The sequence below is a fragment of the Cydia fagiglandana genome, chromosome 18 (assembly GCF_963556715.1).
Source record: "Cydia fagiglandana chromosome 18, ilCydFagi1.1, whole genome shotgun sequence".
Lineage (NCBI taxonomy): Eukaryota > Metazoa > Arthropoda > Insecta > Lepidoptera > Tortricidae > Cydia > Cydia fagiglandana.
In genome coordinates, this window is record NC_085949.1 from 5866282 (window position 1) to 5889510 (window position 23229).

Consider the following 23229-nt stretch of genomic DNA (forward strand, 5'->3'; position numbering starts at 1 on the left):
TTATTTTTTATATTAGTGTGGGGGTCTCTTAGAATTGTTTCCAAATATATAACCATCAATTACCTCTTTCAGGCCTCACCTGGTCCCAAGACGGCGACGACTTCGCCCTCCACGCGATGCCCATCATGCACCACACCAACGTCTCCCAAGCCTGTTCCATGCTGGATGGAGTCACGGCGTACGAAGCGTCCGCGTACGACCAAGCCCTTTCCGAGTATGACGACTCGGGCACCAGCGACGACTGGGACATGGGCGTCGATTGCGGGGACTTCATGATGTAAACTGATGTCGTGGCCACCTTAGTGCGAGTTATTGATGATGGAAGAACTCGTGCCTCCGACTTTAACAGCTGAACACGTGGTGCAGCGCTATAGGTTTTTGATCGATTGTTTAACGCCTATTCTTGACAACCATAATGGGGCTGGCAAGTGTTAAAGGTTTGCAGAGATGGCAGCACTGGTTTTCCCTGACTCTTGTTTTGTTATCTTGGTTTGGCTTAAAGGGTTCAGAACAAGATTTAAAAAAATCGATATTTTGACACAATTCTAAGGATTGACATGAAAACTATGCTGGCGGTATCTGTGAAATACTTCGACCAGCCAACCCGATTATCACAGCCCCATAACGCATCTACATCAGCTGTCTTTGAAGCATGAATTATTCTTAGACTTCAAGTCTGTTATAAAATCAATAACATTTTGGTGCGAGCGCAGATCCGATCAGATTAGATCTTATCATCAACTGACTTGCACATCTATAAATGAAAGAAAGACATTTTTACAGGTTTAATACTGATGTGGTCAAGACATAACTTACAAACCTATTTAGTTGATTGTGATGAGATCAAAGTCCTTGTTCCATGAATGTGTTACTTTCTAGGTATAGAAATGACTGCCAAATATTACCAATTAAGTATATTCCTGACCTTGTAATGGCGAGCTCTACTAATAGATATACTAGGGGACGGTATAGTCTAGGTACTTGCCTTTTATAACCAATTCTACCTAACGTCAATCAAGAAGGTAGTATTATATCAATCTTCACTACAGATGTACCGTCGTCGATAAGTTTTCGAAATTCCGAGATCGCCACATGGAAAAATTTTGGACACTACTCATATTTTTGTATGGGAATGCAAATTTCCCAATGTAAATTTCAATGAATTTTCCAATTAAAGTTTCCTTTATTTCCTGTGATTTAATGAAATTTTCGAGAACTTTTCCAACTATTTGGAACTTTCGACAACATATACATCTGTAGTCTAGTGCTATAAAAAGCTTATTTACAATTGGAGCAAGGACATAGTCTGAAATAGACTATAAAGATATACCTACACAGTGAATTATTGGCAAATTTATTTGGCATTTACCCCGCAAATGACCTTTAGTACGTACAATAAATGTGCTAGGAAATAGAGATTCTGTCTAGTTATAATTCCTGATGGAAAATTCCATTAATTCAGCGTTAGATTAAAATGTGACGAATAATTGTAAAACGTATAAATGGATGTTTAGATGGTAAATAATGTATGAGAGAAAATTTCCAATAATAGGTATTATAAAGTATGGGAGACGGTTTTTTACCCTTAGAATAAATGATTTGAAACGTTACATGTATCATGGGAGAACACGATATTTTTGCATGTGGATTTCGATGGTGTTTATTGTATTTCTTGCACGTTTTTGTACGATTATACACGAACGCTTTGTTGCTCAAAATCGGGTGAGAGTTGATGTGCTGGTCACACGAGAATATGTGCCAACGAGGGTTGTTGACAGTCAAAAAAATATAAACTTATAAATTTTCTTTTAGGCCTTAGTAGCGCCCATGGTATAATAATATACTCCGCCTGGTATAACTTTCTTATACTCTCTTCGCTATATGATAATGTGTGATAGCGCTATATATAGCGGCCATGTTATTGTGACGTAGGCTTGTGTCACTCTGGGAACAGAAGACCATATTTTATTAGACTATGGTAGCGCCATAGTTCGAGTACAAACCTGAACACCTTTAAAAAACTAACCATGTAAGGAAAATAGAAGATATGTACTCTGAGGTACCTGTCTTTACATTACCGTCTAACAATTTTTGACTGTCAACAATCTAAAATAATCATACTGTATGTTCTTATGAAACGTTTCAAGGCGAAACATTGAGAGTCACTCGTACCTTCTCATACTGATATATCGATGTATAAGTGTGCTGTCCTAATCGACGTAAGACTATGGTTCAATGTACACTAAGGTACATTATTTGAGAAGCGAAGTATTCCGCTTGAACATCTTCATATTCCATATTTAATTACTATAAATAAGTTATACCTACCCCTCACAAGCTTTTTAGTGGACTAAGTCCATGTTTTATATGCCAAATTTTCATTTGACCGTTTTTTTTTTTACAACTCCGGGTTTCAAAAGGGTCACAAATCTAACCTAATGGCTTGTACAGGATGCATTTTACAAAAACTTCGAAAAAGACATTTTTTTTCATTAGATAAATAAACGCGTTTCGGTCAAATGAAAATCAACAAAATCTGACAAAAATCTTTCGAGGTTGCGATAGGATAAAAATATGTATTGTATTTTTTGAAAACAGTAGATATGAGACCCTCGGTTACGTGAACAAGAGATTTTATAGCATGCTTCGCATGTTTGGCGATGCTTCGCTTCTCACACAATGTGGTTGGGGACTGTTATCGGACATCTGATAGTATTACATAAAATAAAAATAGCTGCATGCCCCATAGTTGTAACGTGTGTTCGACATCTATAGAAGTGTCTAGCTTTAAGGTTAGTTAAGTTCGGCCTACACTGAACCAGCTGGACGATTGAGTGCCCTTTAGCTTCTGCGTTTTAAGAGAAACGTAGATATTGTGTAAAAAAATCTGGCTTTGAAAAGTACTAGGAAAATTTCATCGTCAGATGATTTTGCACGAAGAAGTAGGCATTAAGCCAAGGATTTAATAAAAAAAATATATTTAAAGAAGTTTGTGTAATATTGTACAAGTAAATTTGTTTAATGTTATAAATGCAAAGTAGGAAGATTAATAAATAAACAGGGTTTTGCCGAAAATCACAATTTTATTGATGATTTTCCGGTGGTTTATAAAAAAATAAACCAAGCATTACAACTAAAAAAGTTATAAAAAACTGTTGTATCTAAATGTCGAAAAGGTCGATCATTCATACAGAAATAAAGTTAAAACTAACAACATACGAACAGGTTAACACTGTGTTATTCATGTGCTTTCAAAATGACAATTTTATGGCTTTGATGCCAACATTTGTAAGATATTCTTTTGATATGTTTTGAGAAAATTTTCGAATATTTACGTAACATAATCCAGGGTACCTACCTTATTTCATTAAATGAATCATTTCAATGTTATATAAATGACGATCACACTTGCACTTATTAGTTCAAAGTGATCATAATACTTATAACAAAAGAATGAATATAAAATATAACTTTGCACAAATCGATATATGGGGATTAACCAATTTAAAATTAATAAATAATATGTTATGGCGCACCTGTCCCCAAAACACCAATTACGAAAATGTAATAGGTACTCAAATAAATTAATGTAATGTAAGTTAGTGTTGATGTTAGTCATGTAGAGATGTGGTCGGTAGAGAAAAGTAAAATGAATGTAACATCCCTGATCTGAGCCTTTGAAAAGTTGCTTAATCTGCAAAAAAATATCTTGATTCCTGAGATTCTGTTATTTTTTTAACCTCCTGGGTACTTTCAGTATCATGATTGATTTCGTTTTAATTTTTATTTTTTATTATTTATTTTTATTAAGGTTCACAAACATTTTTTGATTAACAAATAAGTAACTGTAGTCAGTGTACCATACACGACCGACAGAGTCAAGAAGCTTTCCATACAAGTTTTAGCGAACGTATGTGAGGTGTGCAAAAAAGAGTATTGTATTGTATTGTATTGTATTGTATTGTATTGTATTGTATTAAATCGTATTCATTCACGAATTTTACAATTACTTAATGGTTAGATTAGATGCAACTGAACCTGAACCAATGTCTATTTTTTGTCAGTTTTCTCTAATGAATCGAAGACAAAACACTGATAATTATTTAATTGAAAATATTTCTTTAGAGCCTTTCCTTAACTTTGTTTACATGCTCTTTCCAACTATACATCAGTACGGATATGATGTTCGTTCTTGTCTACGTGATAGCGTTATAAAACGGTGTCCGTCACTTTCTATCCCATGGTGTCAAAAAGTGACAGTTATTTTATCACGTGGATAAAAATGGATAAAACCAACCATAATAGGCCGGCAGTAATGGGTATCTGTTTTTTTTATATTTGCTTTATCTTTAAGCAGATTAGTTACTTTCCAAAGCTTCAGATCGTGTCGGCATAGCGTATAGGTAGGTGTACTAGTTGAATTATCGAGTGCGTAGTGGCTATTCTCCCGACCTACCCAAAGACTGCCTAACGTAACTAGCGCTGCCGCGGCAGCCTCCCTACCCCGCGCGGCTTCATTGCAAGATTTACCTCTTACAGGTCTCTATATATAGTTTTGTTTTTAACTATCAATGTATCTATTCCTAAACAAGAAGATATTTTTTTTACTTTTTTCGTCAAAAATACGCGTTCGGTCAAATCAAATGAGGCAAATTAAAGATCAACTTGCCAAATTTTTATTTGATTTGTCCAAATGTGTATTTATTCCAATCCTGCCGGATTTTCAGAACAGTTTCACGTCTAACGTAACCAAACCTAATAGTTACCACGGGATGCCTTTTTCTAAAACTAGATAAAATATGGTTTTTGAAAAAATTAAGTTTAGTCAAATGTGAACATATTTTTCTAATAATTCTGTTGAATAATCTTGCAATGAAGCCATAGATGTTGTAGAGCAATTCGTGTAAAGGGCTACGTTTGTAAGGGAATGCGAAACCCGCAAATGTATACGCCCAATGATCTCAGTGGTGTAGTCACGAGTTTATGGAAAGTGAAAAACTGATATGTCTTCTATTGATATAGATAACTTTAAAAAAGTCTTGAAGACTAAATAATGAAAAATACACTTATCAGTACTTTTAGCTAAATAAATGACCCACCATGAAAAATTATATAATGTCGCAGTGATGTAGAAACTAAATTATAACGGTGCCTCCACGCCGCAGTTTTGTGGAGAAATATTGCAGTAACTTAACATGAGGCACCTTAAATACACAGTTGACTACCGTTGCACAGTGTTGCTCCACAGCTACTCCACAAAAATTAACTGGATTAAAGGATGCATATTAAAAAAATATCCGACTATTCATAATTATGTCAATTGTATACGACTCCATTGGAAATCATCGTTTCTACCTTATTCTTGTAACTGCACCACTTGATATCCTTAGAATAAGTTAGACATATTATTAAGATTAGTGAGCGTTCCCGTGAATGTGCCATTAATTTATTTAAAATAATTAAACAATAAATTCCGGTTGTAAACCGGAGTTATATTTCATGTTCAATGTTTCCATTTTGATGTATGTTTGTTAAAAACAAGTTATACAAAATTTGTAATAGTGAATATATTCCGTTTTTCTCAACACAATTATTGCCTTTGATAAAATGGAAGGCGTTAAACTTATATATGTTTTGAGGGTATAAAAGGCAAGAAACTTTAGGAACGAAGTAGGAAAGTGAACTTAAAACCATAAAACCTTATAAAATTGACAAGAAAAGTGCATTAAACATAAAGGAATTAAATTGATAAAGGCTTTTCAATGTTTACAGTTGTTTATGTTATAAAACTTTCAATGTCACACAGTTGAACCATGAAAGGTCTAATTAAGTGCAGACAACTCTTAACTCAAAATAGAAACAGCATCTCTAAGCAGACCAGAAATCTAACCAGATTCAAGAGCAATCTGAGAAAAGAGTAGCCGCAAGAAATCTTTAAGTATTCGTCTTGTTTTGGCCGCCTAAGAACTGAGATAATATTTGATTGACGTCAACTAGTATAAAAAGTTGATGATCTTTAAGACACTTAGAGAACGGGACTGTACCTAATCTAACTTCGTTACTTTAGTAAAAAGGGATATTAAGTTGAACATAATGGTCCAGACCCCAGATTAACATCTAAAAAGCTTACTAATCCACTAGAGCGGTTATTAAAATTCAGACATACTACTCTGAGCCTAAAGTGTCTTGCCAACAAAAGTGTATTTTTATAAGCATGTCCAATTATTTTTCATAAGAAAACGAATGAATTGATTTATATTAAGTGGCAATAGGACGCTGGTCAGTCGTGCTTGCTAGGATGTCGGTAAGGTGCATGGAAAACATGCATAGTTTTAGGGCGTGGTCATAGACGCTTGGTCTCGCTTGGAATCACACATATGTGTTCTTATATAATTAATGTGTGTATTTTATCTCCAATGGTCCATTATATGTATACAAAAAAAAACTGATATATTCACTTTACCAGAAAAAAATCAAGATAATGTAAAACTCCCTCAAAACGGCAGTTATGGTCCAATACCTTGATAATTAAAGTTTAGTAAAGAAACAAATTAAATACTTGTTAACTTTTTTATTAGAGTTCAGTTTGAAACATATTTGCACTTTTGGACTAGAATGACTTAGGAATGTGGACTGGTATACCTTTTATTCGTTCTAGTTTTGAAATGTTTATTGATAATTTACTAGTATGTATTATATGTTTAAACATTTCATTGATGTACTTAGTTTCTATTGGAGAACTTTTTTTTATTGCAACTTAATGCCAGTGTGACAGTGGTATTAAGTACATGATGCCTGCATTTCGGTTACAAATCTGGTATTTCCAACGAGACCAAGCAAGTAGTCATACTAATGTTCAGTCTCGACAAATAAGATGCGTAGACGTGAGTAGGTAGGTTCGACGTCGTGCCATGTGTTATTGTTCCTTCGGTCCTGTTCGCTCACAAACATACAAGTGTCAACACGATTATTGCCTTCAATAAAATGGAAGGCGTTAAACTTATGTACCCATTACCCTTTACCCTTTGAGGGTATAAATAGCAAGAAACTTTAGGAACGAAGTAGGTGCATTAAACATAAAGGAATTAAAGAAAAGAAAAGTGCATTAAACATAAAGGAATTAAATTGATAAAGGCTTTTCAATGTAACATCCTGAAATTTTGTTTTCATTTGCTTGAGATATTTCTTTCCATAATGAGACACGTTTTATGATGTATAAGTCATAAGAGTTATACTGTTAAAATACTAATAATAGTATTTCAACACATTTTATGGGTTTAAATCTTATTAGGGGTTTTTTCATTCGCGCATGTCGTATTATACAAACCTGCACAGCTTTGTGAGCGAATTGGGCTGACCCGCAATTCTTGATTGGGTTGATCGAGTGTTCAAAACTTAAATACCTACTGCATAATGATAATGAAAAATTACTCCTGAGTGCAGTTAATAGTTATTGGCAGGTTTCCACAACTCGATGACTAGAGTCTATTTTGCGTGAGGGGGATAGGCCAATCCAGCTAGCCCAACTCCTCAAGAAATCTTATCAAACTTTTGATGTTAAGTAGGACATCGGGGAGAAAAATCTGTGCTATTTAACTCTCAGATCACTTGACAATTAAATAAACCCGATCAAGATATGCCAGCTCTACGGAGTTTTTTGAAATAGTAAGTGAACTGCAAAGTCGAAAAAGTCGACTTAGTTAACCTTAATCGACAATGTTTCCGTGCTAACTAAATAATGAATAGCCTCCCAGTGCCTGTTAACGTGAGATGCTGACTTGAGTGCCGTACGTAAGTACTAGAACAGTCCTTATACAGGGTGTGTCTGACCATGGGGCTTTAAATCCAGGGCTCGATTCTACTCGCTAAACTGAGCTACTTTTATTATGGCACCAACCCCGAAATCCGATTTTTTTTTTACTTTATCATACTTTTTGGCTGATCAGACGTCGACGTTTTCTATGGAAAAGCCAAAAAAAATTCCCCGATTTTAGGGTTGGTCCCATAGTAAAAGTAGCTCAGTTTAGCGAGGAAAATCAAACCCTGGATTTAAAGCCCCTTGGTCAGACACACCTTGTATTTTACGCAAATGAGATACAACCAAATGCAAACCTACTTATATACCCTTCGCTATGATATTGCCAAATATTGCCTAACATATGAAGTCCTACAATAACCTATAAAGCTACAGTTAGTCCTGCCGGCCTAGCCAAGGTTACAATCGCTATCGCTTCGACAACGAAAAGCATTATGTCTCTCTATCACTCTTCCATATTAGTGCGACAGTGACAGTTGCGTTTCGATCGCTACGGAGCGTAAGCGATCGGCATCTTGGCTACGCGGCCAGGTTATTCTTTATTTATACACATGCAGAGATAATATAGTTTTTCCACTGAAATCTAGATGATCACGCAATCTTATATTACTTATACCACCACGCGTGTGAAAGTTTGGATTTCTCCATAATTTTTTGGAAAAAGTCATAAAGAAATAAAGGAAGTTTACATTTTAGAAATGGGAAATTTCTTTTCCTACATATAAATGTCAGAAATTTAGAGAATTTAAATCTTTCCGTAGGCTCATCAGTAATGTGAGGGTGAGTAATCTCTAGTTGACAGGCACTCTTAACATCCACAGTACCTACACATAGCGATGTTCACATTACAGAATATGAATGTTTGTATGTAACTTTTGTAAAATAAACGCCAGTGCGGCTGAACTTCATGACTTTTATTACCCTACAAGTACTTAATATAAGGAATACAGTGTGACTTGAAGATGCTGTGTTTGTAGAGTTAAGCTATGAGAAGTCTGCGGCGATTTTGATAGCCTACGCAGTGCAAGTGTTATTTATACGTCATAATTTCATAGAAGTTTGACGTTTAAAATAAACTTGCACTGCGTGGGCTATCAAAATCGCTGCAGACTTTTCTTGGTCTGCGGGCGAGGTGTTCAAAATTACCTTGACATGTTCTTATTCTCTTAACAATAATGTCGCGTCGAGATCATTTTGAACACCTAGCCCGCTTAGCAACTTCTGCTGCTGACTGTACACAGAAAAGGTTAAAGCTATATAGTGATTAATTATACATACTGATTATATCAATTTAGTAGAAACGTTTGATTCGCTGTGTAATATTACTTATTCTAATGAACTGAGTTACTTCAGTGATTAATCGGTTTTGGTTCGCGATAATACTTTCACTGAATTCGTTTGCAGACTTGCAAATTTCTTTAGTAGTCTGTCAGCAGTGAATCAATTCAAAAAGCACTCTATGTCAACGAATTAACTTTTAAACTCCTTTACACGAATCTTTGATAAAAAAAAGTAAGCTAACTTTTTAAAGCTTGCTTAAACTAATCAAATTCATACCTTATTACCTCTCGTTACGGTTGACTCTTCACTTAGAGAAAAAATATGCAATGGCCAAGTTTATAGGCCGTAGGTGCAGCCGATTAGTCAGCGTACTTACTCACCAACTTTAAATAGGGCACACAAGCAATTGTGAACCATATGTAGGTTGAATTAAGAATTAGACCGGCCGCAGATTACTTAGCATGGCTATACAGTCATGCCTCATGCCGGTATCGAGGCAAACACAGCCACACAACGCGCTCGAGTCGCCAGGCGACGGCTCAGACGGCTGGTTGTTTGATCGCTATACGAACTCGCGCTAAAAACTATAAACAATTTAATTTTGCAAACTTTAGCGCAATTTCCGAACGCGCGTTCTATATTTGAATCTCATTTTCGCGGTCACCGGTGACATTCGGCCGTGTGTCAAATTTTGTGAACGTTTATGGTTATAGTTTTGGAAAATCGCGCGTATTTATTTACTTATTTTGAAGGACTGTTTACATTTATTTGTGACTTTTGAGTGGTGATTTTAATTGGTTGTTTATTTTGTGTGCTGGAGTCTACGAAAATGGAGAAAGGCGGTTCGAAATTAATGCAGATGCAGGTATGTTTGTATAATGAATTATGACTACTGTTAGGTGTATTCCGTTAAGTGTTATAAATAATTTATTTAATACTATGCCCAGAAAAATCATATTGACCATGAAATCATAGTGACCCATTTATAAATTCATCTTTTCCTGGAAAACTTGACACAAAAGTAGGATATTGAACTTCATAATCAGTTAAAGTGTTTTTGGATCCGCATCCGAAACGTCAATTCTTTTATCCAGTATCTAGAGTCAGACCAAGAAAAGTCTGCAGCGATTTTGATAGCCCAAGCGGTGCAAGTGTTAAAATCCTCATAATTTCATAGAAGTTCTACGTTTAAAATAACACTTGCACTGAGTGGGCTATCAAAATCGCTGCAGACTTTTCTTGGTCTAACTCTATACCTATTAATAGGCCTAATGTAAATATACCATTTAACTCAGAATTATTTTATCTAGTAAAATTACTCAGTATTTTTTCACTCAGCAAACTAAAATTTAATTAAACTAAAATTTATTTAATTTAACTGACACTTTTATTAGGTGTAGGTACCTAATAAAAGTGTCAGTTAAATTAAATAAATTAATTTGTTATTACAATTAATTCTTAGAGCAGGTAAATAATGTATACCTACCTGAATATTTATAACTTTCCAAAGATGTTTGCATCATCATAAGTCATTAATCAGCTTTGAAACGAGAATGTATTAGATCATTTTCCTTCATTGTAATTTCGTAAGGCACAGGCGATAGAGTCTGGCTTATAACCGCGAAAATCGAAGTTCGCAAATTTCGGGCATTTTTCTCTGTCACTCTAATTACGCCTTCAGTGGAGTAAAAGAGAAAGATCCCCGCAATTTGCGAATTTCGGTTTTCGCGGTAGCCCATCTGTGGCCATGAGTAAGCACATTCACAATAAAAAAAAAATACGTTAAAAAAAACGTACCTACACGTATACAGAATGGGATACGTTGACGGCAGAGTCCTATAATAATAGGTTGATTAATTAAAACGTAATAGACATTAATTAATCCGAATATACTAAAGGTAAAGGTTTAGAATTTTTGCTAATGGATCCAAGAACACCATCATTCTTACGGCCTCACGACAGCTGACTCATTCATGTTAACAAATCTGGTCGATTAATTCTCGCAAGTTCTTATCTGTCTTATGACTTCAACATAAACTCAACCTTAATTAGTTAATGTTAAGGTTTATATTCAACCACTCATAAAATTACCATACGCGGTGTTGAGACGTGTCTCGATATGAGGCAGTTTGAATTCCAGAGACGTTCCATATCAAGTGTGACGTCACGACAAGGGTTCCATTAGGGTTGGCACCTGTCTTTGGTTAATTGAAAGGCTTATCAGTAGAGCTGGTGTTTGATCATGTGAGTTTGGAACATCTGTTGGGTATTAGGACTCTACATAATCGTTGATGTCATTTACATACAATGGTTGACTTCACTATTTTGACTCGACATTTTTTATTTTAGATTGAACGGTTTTATTTGTCATAAAATACATATTTAGTCGTGGCGTCGTGGGTCAAAAATTCAAAATATAACGTAAAAGTATGGTTTGTAGGAATTTCGTGATTTGGTGCTCTTTTGAAGCCAAGATACTTTTTTTCTGATGTGAACTAAAGTGATATTTTAGTTTTAGGTTAGATGTTATTATGATATTTTAAAAAAAACCGGTCTAGCTTATAGTATAATTAAGTTACCTATTCTGCGTTTTTTTTTTGTTTAATGCCTGCACCTACTACTGTTTAGCCTGGTGGTTGACTGGTAGAGAATGCCTTTAGGCATTAAGTCCGCCATTTGTACTTTATTTGTTATATTGTGCAATAAATATTAAAATAATAAATAAATAAAAATAAATATAATAGCTAGGTATATTACTGAGGTTAGGCAGAACTATCAATTAATAAAACTTTAATTGTCTTGCCAACCCTACGCCTGCATCCAGAGTTCAAGGGCAGCGCGCTCGACCGTTACAGGCAAACCGACTTATTGGTGACAAGAAACATACGATAATTGACTTAATAACAATGGGATAAGGTCGTCATTGACTGCAGACGACTAGGTTGGTACGTGCGTCTTTCACACTTGACTGCAAAACGCGCAGCGAATTAGGTGGAGAGATCCGTCTTCGTCTACTTTTAAGTTTAAAAAGTTACATAAAACGACATAAAAATAATCTAATATAGACGACCCCTCATAATAATATAATGTACAAACCCGATATGATTGCAAATAGACTATTATTTTTCGTTGATTTTGCTACAACTATTTCTATTTCATAGCCGTCTGATTCTTTATAACCGACTCATATACCTATGGTTCATTCTCATTTGTCATCCTATTAACCCGTAGGTACTATATCATAGTTAACCGTATTTAACCCTTTAACTACATATCACATTTAGTGACAAACGGGAACTGCCCGTGGGATCATTATTCAGTCATTCGATGAATTTTAGGCGCGAGTAGGGTCCAACCTGAAATATGCGGCAGATTCCTGCAGCCGACCTGTCTCCGCACGTATTGGCTCGCCTTTCCTGTGGGATAAAACAGTGGAGCCGAGAGGGTAATGCAGGTGCTGGGCATCCCTGCGTTTCCTTAATTCCGTCCCAGGCGGTGTAATGTATGTTACACCATAAATCGTCTGCAATAGACGCAAAGGCCAATGAGCGATGAATTTTAAATATTGTAGCTATTGTAATATACAGTATACACACCAATACCAATGCATAATGACAACAACATTGTAAATAAAATTGTGAAAAAACTCATGATAAACCATTTCACGCATGATTTTATCTAAGTTAACTAAATACGGATGTCGACGTAAATTGAACATAACAACTGTTTATATTTCACAGCTAGTCGACGTATGTGCAAAAACCGACAGTATTCATGACCCAAACAACCGGTAATAGGTATGACTCATTATCACAACATATGTAAAGTTTCACGTCACAAAACCGTCTTATTTCAAAACACTTTCAAATCTATTCGAGTATTATTATTGGTTTATAACGTATCTCGACTTACCTTTTAATTCGGAACTAGTATAACTTTACCTCAACATAACATACTTAGAGGGAGTCCACATTGGCATTGCATTGTATATAAGTACTTACTTTATTTCGTAGTTGATAGTAACCCTGAGGTCTTGCGTTCGAATCCTAGTTAAACATTATTAACATTAACTTAAACATTACTTATAAAGTTAAATCACAGAATAAATAATAGTACTACCGTACAGAAAGGAAGCTTCCTACAAAACCGAAGTTTGACAGCGGTTCAGGGTCGAATCATACTATCCCTTTCTAATATATGGCACTATCCCTTTCGGCTATTTAGGGTTGTCAAAATTTAAGTGATTATCTTATCTGTGGTCGTGCACGCAAAAGGAAGTCAAGTGGTGCCAACCCTAAAAATTGCTCGGAGCAATGCTGAGCCGAGCGGAGCCGAGTTAGGCCGAAGTCAGGAGCTTCGCACCCCTGGTTAAATATGTTATTTAAATGTGTTTTAATATATAATGGAGCATTCCATGAAATTGTCTACCGTTGTCCCGTACAAACGCGAAGTTTCTGAAGATTTAAAGGTATAAGGGTTTCCTTTTCTATGACAAATGGTCAAAAATATGCACAGAAAAATAATCGCCTGCTTTAAATGCCGAGAAAAAAGTCGCAACACAGGAAATAAAATGCGTTTGTACGGGACAGCCCGTGGAATGCTCCAATATATATTTTTATCTATTGCCTATATTTTTGTCGATATCTCATCTAATACCCTCGACAGAAACTTTATTGAGCTTACTGTGGTACTAGACTCATTTGTGTAATATTATCCATCTGTCTGGTCGATGCCCTGAGTTTTTCAATCGCAAAACAACCCTGAATCAGGCTGGATGCGGACTATTGCGAACCTTGACCCTCGGAATTACTACCCAGCCACTGGAACTGATAAAGTAGCAATTTAGTCACGAGGCGGCCAATGACACTTTATTACAAGTGTTTATTTAGACCAGCGGTCGGCAACAAGCGGCCCGTGGGCCGCATGCGGCCCGCGAACCTCTCACATACGGCCCGCGAGCTTCCCTGGCTATTTTGTATGTAATATTGACAAACGACAATGTCTGATAAAGTCATAAATATTAACAAGGTGCGGCCCGCGTCAACTTCGGTAACTACTATTTCGCCCTTGGCTGCTAAAAGGTTGCCGACCGCTGATTTAGACCAACGGCCGGATACTTAAACCAAACGGATTGTCGTTAGAATCAAAAGTTTTGAATCAAATGAGAATGACACCATACGAAGTGCATGGATGGTAGGAAACTAAATAAACGTAGAAAGAAATTTTATTAGGTTGTCGACAACCTATTAAAATCGCGACAGAAAGGAAGAGTGATTTTTTATCCTCCCGGAAATAGTCACGGGTTAACAATAAATCTTTAAAAAATACAATCAATCAGAAAATATATTTCATATTACTAAATCTCGACAATGAAAATTGAGTTTTTAAGGTTCACAATACTGCCTCACCTACCTACCTAGGTACCGTCAGGATCCAACAAAGGTCGATTGTTTCGCCTTGTCCAGTCGCCATCAGATATATCGGAGTAGCCCAGGTGTTCACAATATCTGAACAAGCACTCTAACCCCATCACAATAGAGGCGTGCTCAGATATTTATGAGCGCCTTGGCCGCTCCGATATATCTGATGGCGACTGTCCCAAAGTAAGGTTGGAAATGTTGGAATTCGTCGTCTCGTAGTAATGAGTTTACGTTATTTAATGACGGGACGGAATTTAGCTACACGTTTAAAACAAGTTGCTTTGTTATTTAGATTGTTATTCACGATCTATATATCTATAATATCTTATATTTGTTCCTTTTATTTATAATCACTTCGTCTGCCACATTATTTGTAATGTAAAAAAAACTATATGTTAAAAATAAATGATCTGTACCATGATGAAATTTCGGAATCTTTAGCTGTTCCAAAGTATTCATCACATGCACGCGGTCGAATGCTGATAGCGACCCTGCGGCACCCTATCTGAGGCGGAGCCGGCACTCGTTGGGGGTTTTAGACGGTAGTCCTTCATTGGTTAGTCCGTCATCCCCCCTGGTTCCCCCGGACCAGGTGGCATGCGTAAACGCATTTCCCCAACGTAAAAAAAAAGTAGACTCTTTTAACTCTTTTTATATTTGAAAGATATTTCTATTGAACCCTATAATAATAAAAATATGACTGATTACTTAATGACAATAGTTTACAGTCCTGCGGCTGTAATTATATTAACGTCAAAGTATTTTGGCTAGAGGGTGGTCAAGAGATATAAACTTAAGTAGGTAATAGACAAAAACCTTTACCTCCTCGAAAAAAGTCAACATATAAATTAGGTACGCAAATACATCGATCGCTTCTGAAATTTCCGTTTCCACGCCTTTATAGCCATCATAAAACGAATTTGTCCCACATTTACCGACACATCAGACAAATTGATTAGCTCAGGTACATAATTCAGGTCAACTAAAACGCCGCCCCAATGCCCTATATCGGCCGTTTGTTGTCTTGTTGGCTCACGCGTTCAAATTGGACTAAACACATGCTATCGATTGGATTGGATAATACGATAATTTGTGTCGACGAGAATGCTCGCGTCACCGTTTGTGAGTTGTGACAGCGCGTGCAGTTTTAAATCTTTCTCACGTATATATGTATGTAGGTATAGTAGTGGCAGTGGCTTACCGAGTGAGACCTGAAACAAAACCTTGAACTATTTTTTTTCTAAACAGATCAGTCTGTAAACGATACAATCTTTTTATTTAAATAAAGGAAAAATTCACCGTTTCGGGTCAAACTCTAACTTGTGACCTTTTGAAACCAACTGAGCTACCGAAGCTTACCAGAAGCGTGCAAATTCTTTCATTTATTTACACATCTTAAAAGGGCCCACTGATTAACAGTCCGTCGGACGGTATCGGCCTGTCAGTTAGAATAAAATTTTGACAGTTCCGAATAAATGACAGGCCGATACCATCCGGCGGACTGTTAATCAGTGGGCCCCTTTTGGGACGGACCCTGAAACCTGAAATTTTAAGAGCCGTCTTCTTGCGTTATCTTCAGAATGTTTATCTTATTTCATTGGGCCTTTGAATTAAATATAAGAATGCAATAGAGTGGGACCTAAAATCGGAACATTTTTTTAACATAACGCTCCCGAAGGTATCTACAGAATGTTATATTTATGATATGAGATATGAATAATTTATCCATGAATAATAGGTACAAGCAATGAATAGGGCCTTAAATCAGAAAAACATTATAAAGCACTTCAGACTCAGGCTATGTAGGTACTGAAAGTAGGTTTTTTTTCTACACACAATGAAATTGAAAATAGGGTTTGACCTAAGTGTCACATTTTATAGATAGACTGCTAAATATTTCTGCCGCGACCTTGTTAACGCTTAATTTAGGACATTGGGCCCAGGACCTTGGCGAGAATGTAAAATTACATAAACTGGACCCAAAATTACTAAGGCTAAAACAACTACCTTCATACATAATGACAGTCATAATATGATTATGGGGTATAGACACGTGGTACTGGAAATGTATCTACCTACTTGGAAAGGGTTAGGTTAGGGTCTGTGGTTTGGACCCTTAAGCCTCTTACGTACATACTATGTTCGTTGTATAAGTTAAATACACCAACAACATACTCGTATTTATATGCTTACAATAGTTAACTATATAAAGTATTAGCCTAATTCGAAATAGCAAAAATCAGTTCGGGTTTTTTAAGTTCCGTTCCGTTCATGTTAAACGATGGACTATGGAGTGCCATTAAACACTAATGAATCTTCCATGAACGTTTCCACGACCGTCAGTTCAACCGGTAAAGTAAACAGAACAAGACCTTATCACGTGGTAGAAAGGTCTATAATTAATTAATCTTATGAGTGTGGATTCCAGAGAGTCCCAATGGCATGTTTAATGCAACTGCACGAAGTTGCCGCACGCCTCGGCTTACACGGCTTCCGGGGATGTTCTAAGCCTTCTATAAACCTATAAGCCTTAAATTCTAATTCCTTAAAGCAGCGGTCGGCAACCAGCGGCACGCGGGCGCATGCGGCCCGCGAACCTCTCACTTGCGGCCCGCGAGCCTCCCTGACTATTTTGTATGTAATATTGACAAATGATAATGTCGGATAAAGTCATCAATATTAACAAAGTGCGGCCCGCGTCCACTTCGTTAACTGCTATGTGGCCCTTGGCTGCTAAAAGGTTGCCGACCGCTGCCTTAAAGCCTTAAAATATTACGGATAAAGTGTTATCGTTATGTAAATGGCTTACCGATGTATTTTTATATCTGCAGACGTTTCTAGTTTAGTGTTCGGTCGAGTTGAGTTGAGCACTCCGGACGAAAGAACATTTGCAATATACACGACGCTTATAGTAGGTATATATAGGTATATAAGGTAGGTATATAAAAAAATACTAGTAAGAGGAAAAAAGTGGCTGTGACAAACACGGACAGACAGACAGACGGACAGACATGACGAATCCAAAAAATGTTTAAACTAATATTTTAATCATATTCGTTTGGGGTACCTACACATTTGATATTTCTACCGTTTGATTTACAAGTTAACAGTTCCAAAATACGCGTACTGACCCAAAATGTAGATGGCTATCAACATAGTCATCTGAAGGTCTTATACCGGAAACAAAACAAGCATTTGCGAACTCGGTGGTTCTTGCTGCGTAGGCGCGGCTGCTGCGTCGCCAAATCCGTCCATACTCCCACACTGACACCAGGCAAAGAAGATACCTATTAACTGAGCGATCCTTTTAAGTGCCTTGATCAGGCAGATACTTTTTACAAGCTTTTATATTTAGCTTAGCCTGTTTGTTTGTTTGGGCCAAATCTTGCAAGCTAAAACCCAACTTTCCGTTATTCGATTGAGAGCTTAAACTTCACAACATATTTAAGTTTGAGTGACACTGCAATATTATGGTACCGTCGAGCTGATCTGATATTGGACACAGGAGGTGGCCATAGCAACTCTGTGCTAACTGATAAACCAACATATCTTAATTGTGTTTGGGTTTGTTAAAATGCTTTTTTTTGACAAGAAACTTATTTTATACCACGATGGTGGTAAACATGCATACAGCCTGCCTAATGGTAATTAATCGCCATTAGTATATGTATCTAAATGCAAGTATGTTACTAGAACCGCAACTAAGAAGGTTCTGACTATTAGTTAGGTTAGAGGTAAGTAATTTTAATACTTGATAATACGCGGTTAAGTCCCGTTTAAGCAAATAATATTTCATGTGCAAAAATCGTACAAGCTTAAAATATCTAACGGCGCGATTCGGGAAATGAATTAGAGATTAACTAGTAATGAAATAGTAAAGATATGTGACGTTCCACTGAAAAAGGTACCATATGGGGCTGGCGCTAGCACTATCTAGTGACTCTCCAATTCATTTCCCGAATCGAGCCGTAAGTGTGGCCTATATTTAGGCTGAAGAAATCTGAAAATTCTGACTACCGGTATGAGAACTCACAAAACGTACTAAATATGGCATGTTATTGGTATATTATCTTGAGTACTTTTTGTCCAGACAGACACCTAACATTTATTTATAAAAGCTCGCATACACTACCAGTAATTAGGCCGGTTCACACGAACTCGCGTGACAGAGATAGGTTAATATGTTCTGTTATTGGTATATATGTCGCGGTATGTGCAGCGGCAGTACTAACAGCCACTCTATCTAACTATCGATGGACCTTATGCGTATGTAATAGGGCTTAAAATGTATCAGTTTATTATAGCAGGTACATGTACCGATCGATGTGGGGCGACGCCCGCCTACGCTTTAGGACATCGGTATCCTGGATAGGGTTGTGCCATGGGATACCCAAAGGTCCTTACTTGTACATAAAAACAAGATAAGTTTTAACACACGAAGTACCGTGAGGAAATGAATAAGCTACTATAAAAAATCAAGATGTGTAGCTAGGTGTGCCGATAATAATTGAAAAGTCCTTTGGATTTCTTCAGGGTTCCAAAGTTGTCAGATCCTGATGTCATAAAAAGTAATTAAATAACTCTTCTTTATCGGCCCAGGCGTCTTGAAGAAGTCAGGGAACATAAGTTCATATTAAAAAAAATCGACGAATAGAGAATTTCATCTCCTTCGAAATCTTCAAACAGTTTAAAAATAGAATCCTAATCATGATCAATTGCATTGCGAAGAAATGATTTATTTATTCTTGGAGTTCTTGGATATTTGAGTTAAAGTGAATCTGGCTCACTTTCATGAAATTAAAATATATAGCCTCTACTTAAATATATAGAAAATATTTATTTAATCAATGTAAATAAGAACAGGAATAGAACACTAAAACTATTAACGAAGTACATAAGACTAAGTACAAACTAAATAAGACTAAAAATTAAAAAAATATATATAGTAATCATTATTAATAATTATTCTACCATTTATCAACAAATCAGTAAAATATTATTTATTGTGTGTCATAAAAACTCGCTCTGGTGTTGCCAAGTTGTCATCCCTATTAGACAAATCGATGGTTTTACAATTGGAATTTATTTCCGAACCTTTTCGTAAACGATTACGCCTCTATCATACACTGTTAGGCTAAAAATAAGCTCCGATATATTTCTCAAATAAAAAACTACGATATAACGCGTCATTTGATGGTCCCAATTAATTAAAGACCGACGATTATAGGAACTCTTTAAGCATTGAATGAGTTAAAACTAAATGCATATTGTAATAAAAAAGCTTCTTATTCCGTATATTATAAATACCTACTTAATTTATTATACATTAGCATTTCAATTATGTTTATTTATTTTAATCTTTATTGAACAATACATGAAGGTATAAATGGCGGACTTAATGCCTTAAGGCATTCTCTGCCAGTCAATCAATACTTAAGTACATCGATTACATATAAGTAGTGCCTCCACACTAAACATCCGGTGGTTTTATTTTTATTTATTTAATAACTACTCTCAAAACTCTAAAATTATTTATTCAAAATCTCTGTAAAACATTTTACATTAAAAGTCTCTGCGAGGTCACAGACAGGCTTATTAAGTTTCGTAACTTTGCTTGAAAAGCTTATCTTTTACACACAACTATGTACTTTAATGCATACAGTTCTCGTTTGACAACAGACTAATAATCCTTTATCAGGCGATAAAGGATTTGGGTTACTAGTATGTGTGCACTTTTGCGCCACATGAAGCAGCAGGCCTATTATGAATGGCTTTATCCAACATGACAATATATTACTAGAGCGCTACTGAAAGTTACCGTTTTATCACGCTGTCACGTAGACAAAAACGACCATCATATCCGTACTGATAGATGAAATCGTTACCTTACATATTTTTTTTCATGAAATCCCCTAAAAGTTGAATAAGTTCGAGAACTTCCGACCATGCTAAATAATTTTATTGCAATGTTAAAAAATAGTAAGTAAGTAGTAGTAATAGAATTAATTGATTTTCCCGATCTCATCTGAAATAATTGCATTTATTTTGAGATTGTACTCAGCTCGTAGAAAACTGTGCAAATTGGAAAATTACTTTCCCGTTTAAGCTAACTCTTCGCCTACTTTGACAGAACAAAGTGTCATTGTTAAACGTCAAGTTGTCAAAGAGATTTGACATTGCCGAACTTTGTCATTACATGCAAGTTAGCTTGGTCCGACTCTAATCGTGATTATGACGTCATCAAAGAAAGTATGCCTGTAACGGTCCTCATGCTCAATATTGGCTCAAGTGCGCACATTCTTTAATTAGTGGCAATCGTGCGCAGCTGGAAATAGTCTAACTTGCGCGCACGCACGGTTCGATGTTTACGGACTGATTTGTAATTTAACAACGCAAGTGTAGGAGTTGAACGGTGAATAATTGCAATATTAACATTCGGCGGTGAATAATGACAGTGTGGTTTATGATAATCAGCTTACATGCTGTTAGGTTCAGTTAGGTTTCATTTAACTTAGTACTTACCTACAGGCGGTAGCAGTCGTCTACAATATCTACCACTAAAAAATTAAAAAGTGTGCGCTAATAAGATGATAGCTACCACAATCTAGTGATTTGTGATTTATTCTTAATTCATTTTTTTTTCTTTTAAATTTAGGAATAGGACCGTTCACACGTGGTTCACAGGGAAACTTAGCATCTGTTTTTAAATGTTCTGTAAGATTTTATTTGAATAAACTGGCTTTATTCTATTCAATGTAAATATCGCAAGCCAAAACCACTCGTCCACTCTGCGCGTGACCTAATATTTTAAATAAAATTAAATAAGTATATTGATATTAAATTTTAGTTTCTGAATCGGCTTTTCTAAAATAGGCCGGCGCGGCCTGCGCAAACGCATGTTATAGAGTGGTTTGTATTTACACTTGAGGATCATGGGCGGTGCTCTTATAGATAAGAGGTATACTCAACGTTGCATAATGTTAATGCGGTTTTAGCTATTAGCCCATAAACAAGGAAGTTACAGCTCAGTTAATTTTATAGAGTGCTTGGATTTTTTTTTTATAGTAAACTGTTTTGAATTTTAATTTTAGGATTAGTCACACTAGACTTATACCTATCGACCGGGATATGGACCGTGAGTTCCAAAACATCCCGTAGCAGGGGTGCGAAACTCCTAACTTCGGTCAAAGTCGGCTCCGCTCGGCTCAGCATTGCTCCGAGCAATTATTAGGGTTGGCACCACATGAATTCCTTTTGCGTGCACGACCACAGATAAGATAATCACTTGAGTTTTGACAACCCTAAATAACCGAAAGACATAGTGCGATATATTAGAAAGGGATAACATGATTCAACCCTGAACCGCTGTCAAACTTCGTTTTTGTAGGAAGTTTCCTTTCTGTATGGTAGTACTATTAATTATTCTGTGCCCGTAGGTCCATATCCCGGTTGGTATTAGTCTAGTAAATTAAAGGTAGGTAGGTAGGTTGGGATTATTCCCCAAATAAAAATATTCCAGTTTCGCAAAAAATTTAGAAATCTCGTATTATGATATGATTCTTTCGAAAAAGTTTATCTCTTGGCGATCATCCCAGCTGAATCCTCCTATACTGACGAATTACCAACAATGCATTTTTATATTGGTACTTAATGCATTATACACCGTGTTTTTTTTGTTTTCCGTTAATTTCAAGGGTGCATTTCTGAGCTTAAATCAAGTAACTTTCTCAAAGACACCGATATTCTAATTAACTCCATTTCGGAGATAATCAATATTTTATTTTATTCCTTTAAGGCCTCTACAAGCGTGTACACTTGCCTTAGGGCCGGTTTACATATTGATTAGTGTTTAGAATGAGTTCATACATTTGTTACTAAACTTAAGTAAAATCTCGGTCGATCGATGTTCGAAATGACATTGATATGTCACAGATTTCAATTGTTTGGTTGAGTTAAATGTAATGCCCGTCTTACAACAACACTACATGCTACATTTAATTACTTTTTAAACTTTTTTTTTTTTATAAAAAGCAAAAAAAATATATTTTTTTTTAAATTAACTATGTCATTTAGTTCTCTTAAACGTACTTAACCATACCCCGAAGTTAACGGAATTCAATAAAAACACGGTGTATAGGTTATACTACAGACATCGAGTTTTCAGTGTAAAGTGAAAAGCAAAGATTGAGTATCCAAAGTAAACAGCAAAGCGTGCTCGAGGCCCGTCGTCGTGTATTAATATTGCCTAATAGTATTATTACATTAATTAAATGCTATCAACGAGGCAATAATTCACGACCAAGCCCATTTGTCGAGCCTAGCCTACTACTATTATACCTATTATTTTCCATAAAATGCGGACTTTGGTTATAAACCGAGCAAAATGCACTGAGACATTATTTTTTCGTTGCTCATTAATAGGTATTGCATATTACACTGTTTTTTTTTTAAATATGTATAAACAGTGAAGCCAGTAGCCAGTATGTTGCGCGTTTGGGAGTACCTAAATGAAATGTAACATATAGAAATATCCATCGCAATATGTAAACCAATATATTCCATCCTTACTAACAACAACCGCAAATACTCCTAATCATACCATCATACAATTTAATAGCAATTTTGAGCCCTAATGCGATGGATATAAGACCGTCTAATCCAATGCATTATGTATTTTAGTTACCTACCGACGGCACAGGTCTGCGTCGACAT

The 23229-nt window shown here is 36.0% G+C and overlaps 2 protein-coding genes across 2 annotated transcripts in view; both read left to right on the plus strand.

Moving 5' to 3' along the window:
* LOC134673328 (uncharacterized) overlaps positions 1 to 4312 on the plus strand; it is a 129045-nt gene extending 124733 nt beyond the window's left edge. Inside the window, exon 8 of the mRNA XM_063531298.1 lies at positions 73 to 4312. Coding sequence (XP_063387368.1) covers positions 73 to 281 — 209 coding nt within the window. The 3' untranslated portion in view covers positions 282 to 4312. The remainder of the gene's footprint in view (positions 1 to 72) is intronic.
* A 5305-nt stretch (positions 4313 to 9617) lies between these two features.
* LOC134673306 (uncharacterized) overlaps positions 9618 to 23229 on the plus strand; it is a 53344-nt gene continuing 39732 nt past the window's right edge. The window contains exon 1 of the mRNA XM_063531271.1: positions 9618 to 9962. Within this exon, the coding sequence (XP_063387341.1) occupies positions 9927 to 9962 (36 nt within the window). The 5' untranslated portion in view covers positions 9618 to 9926. The remainder of the gene's footprint in view (positions 9963 to 23229) is intronic.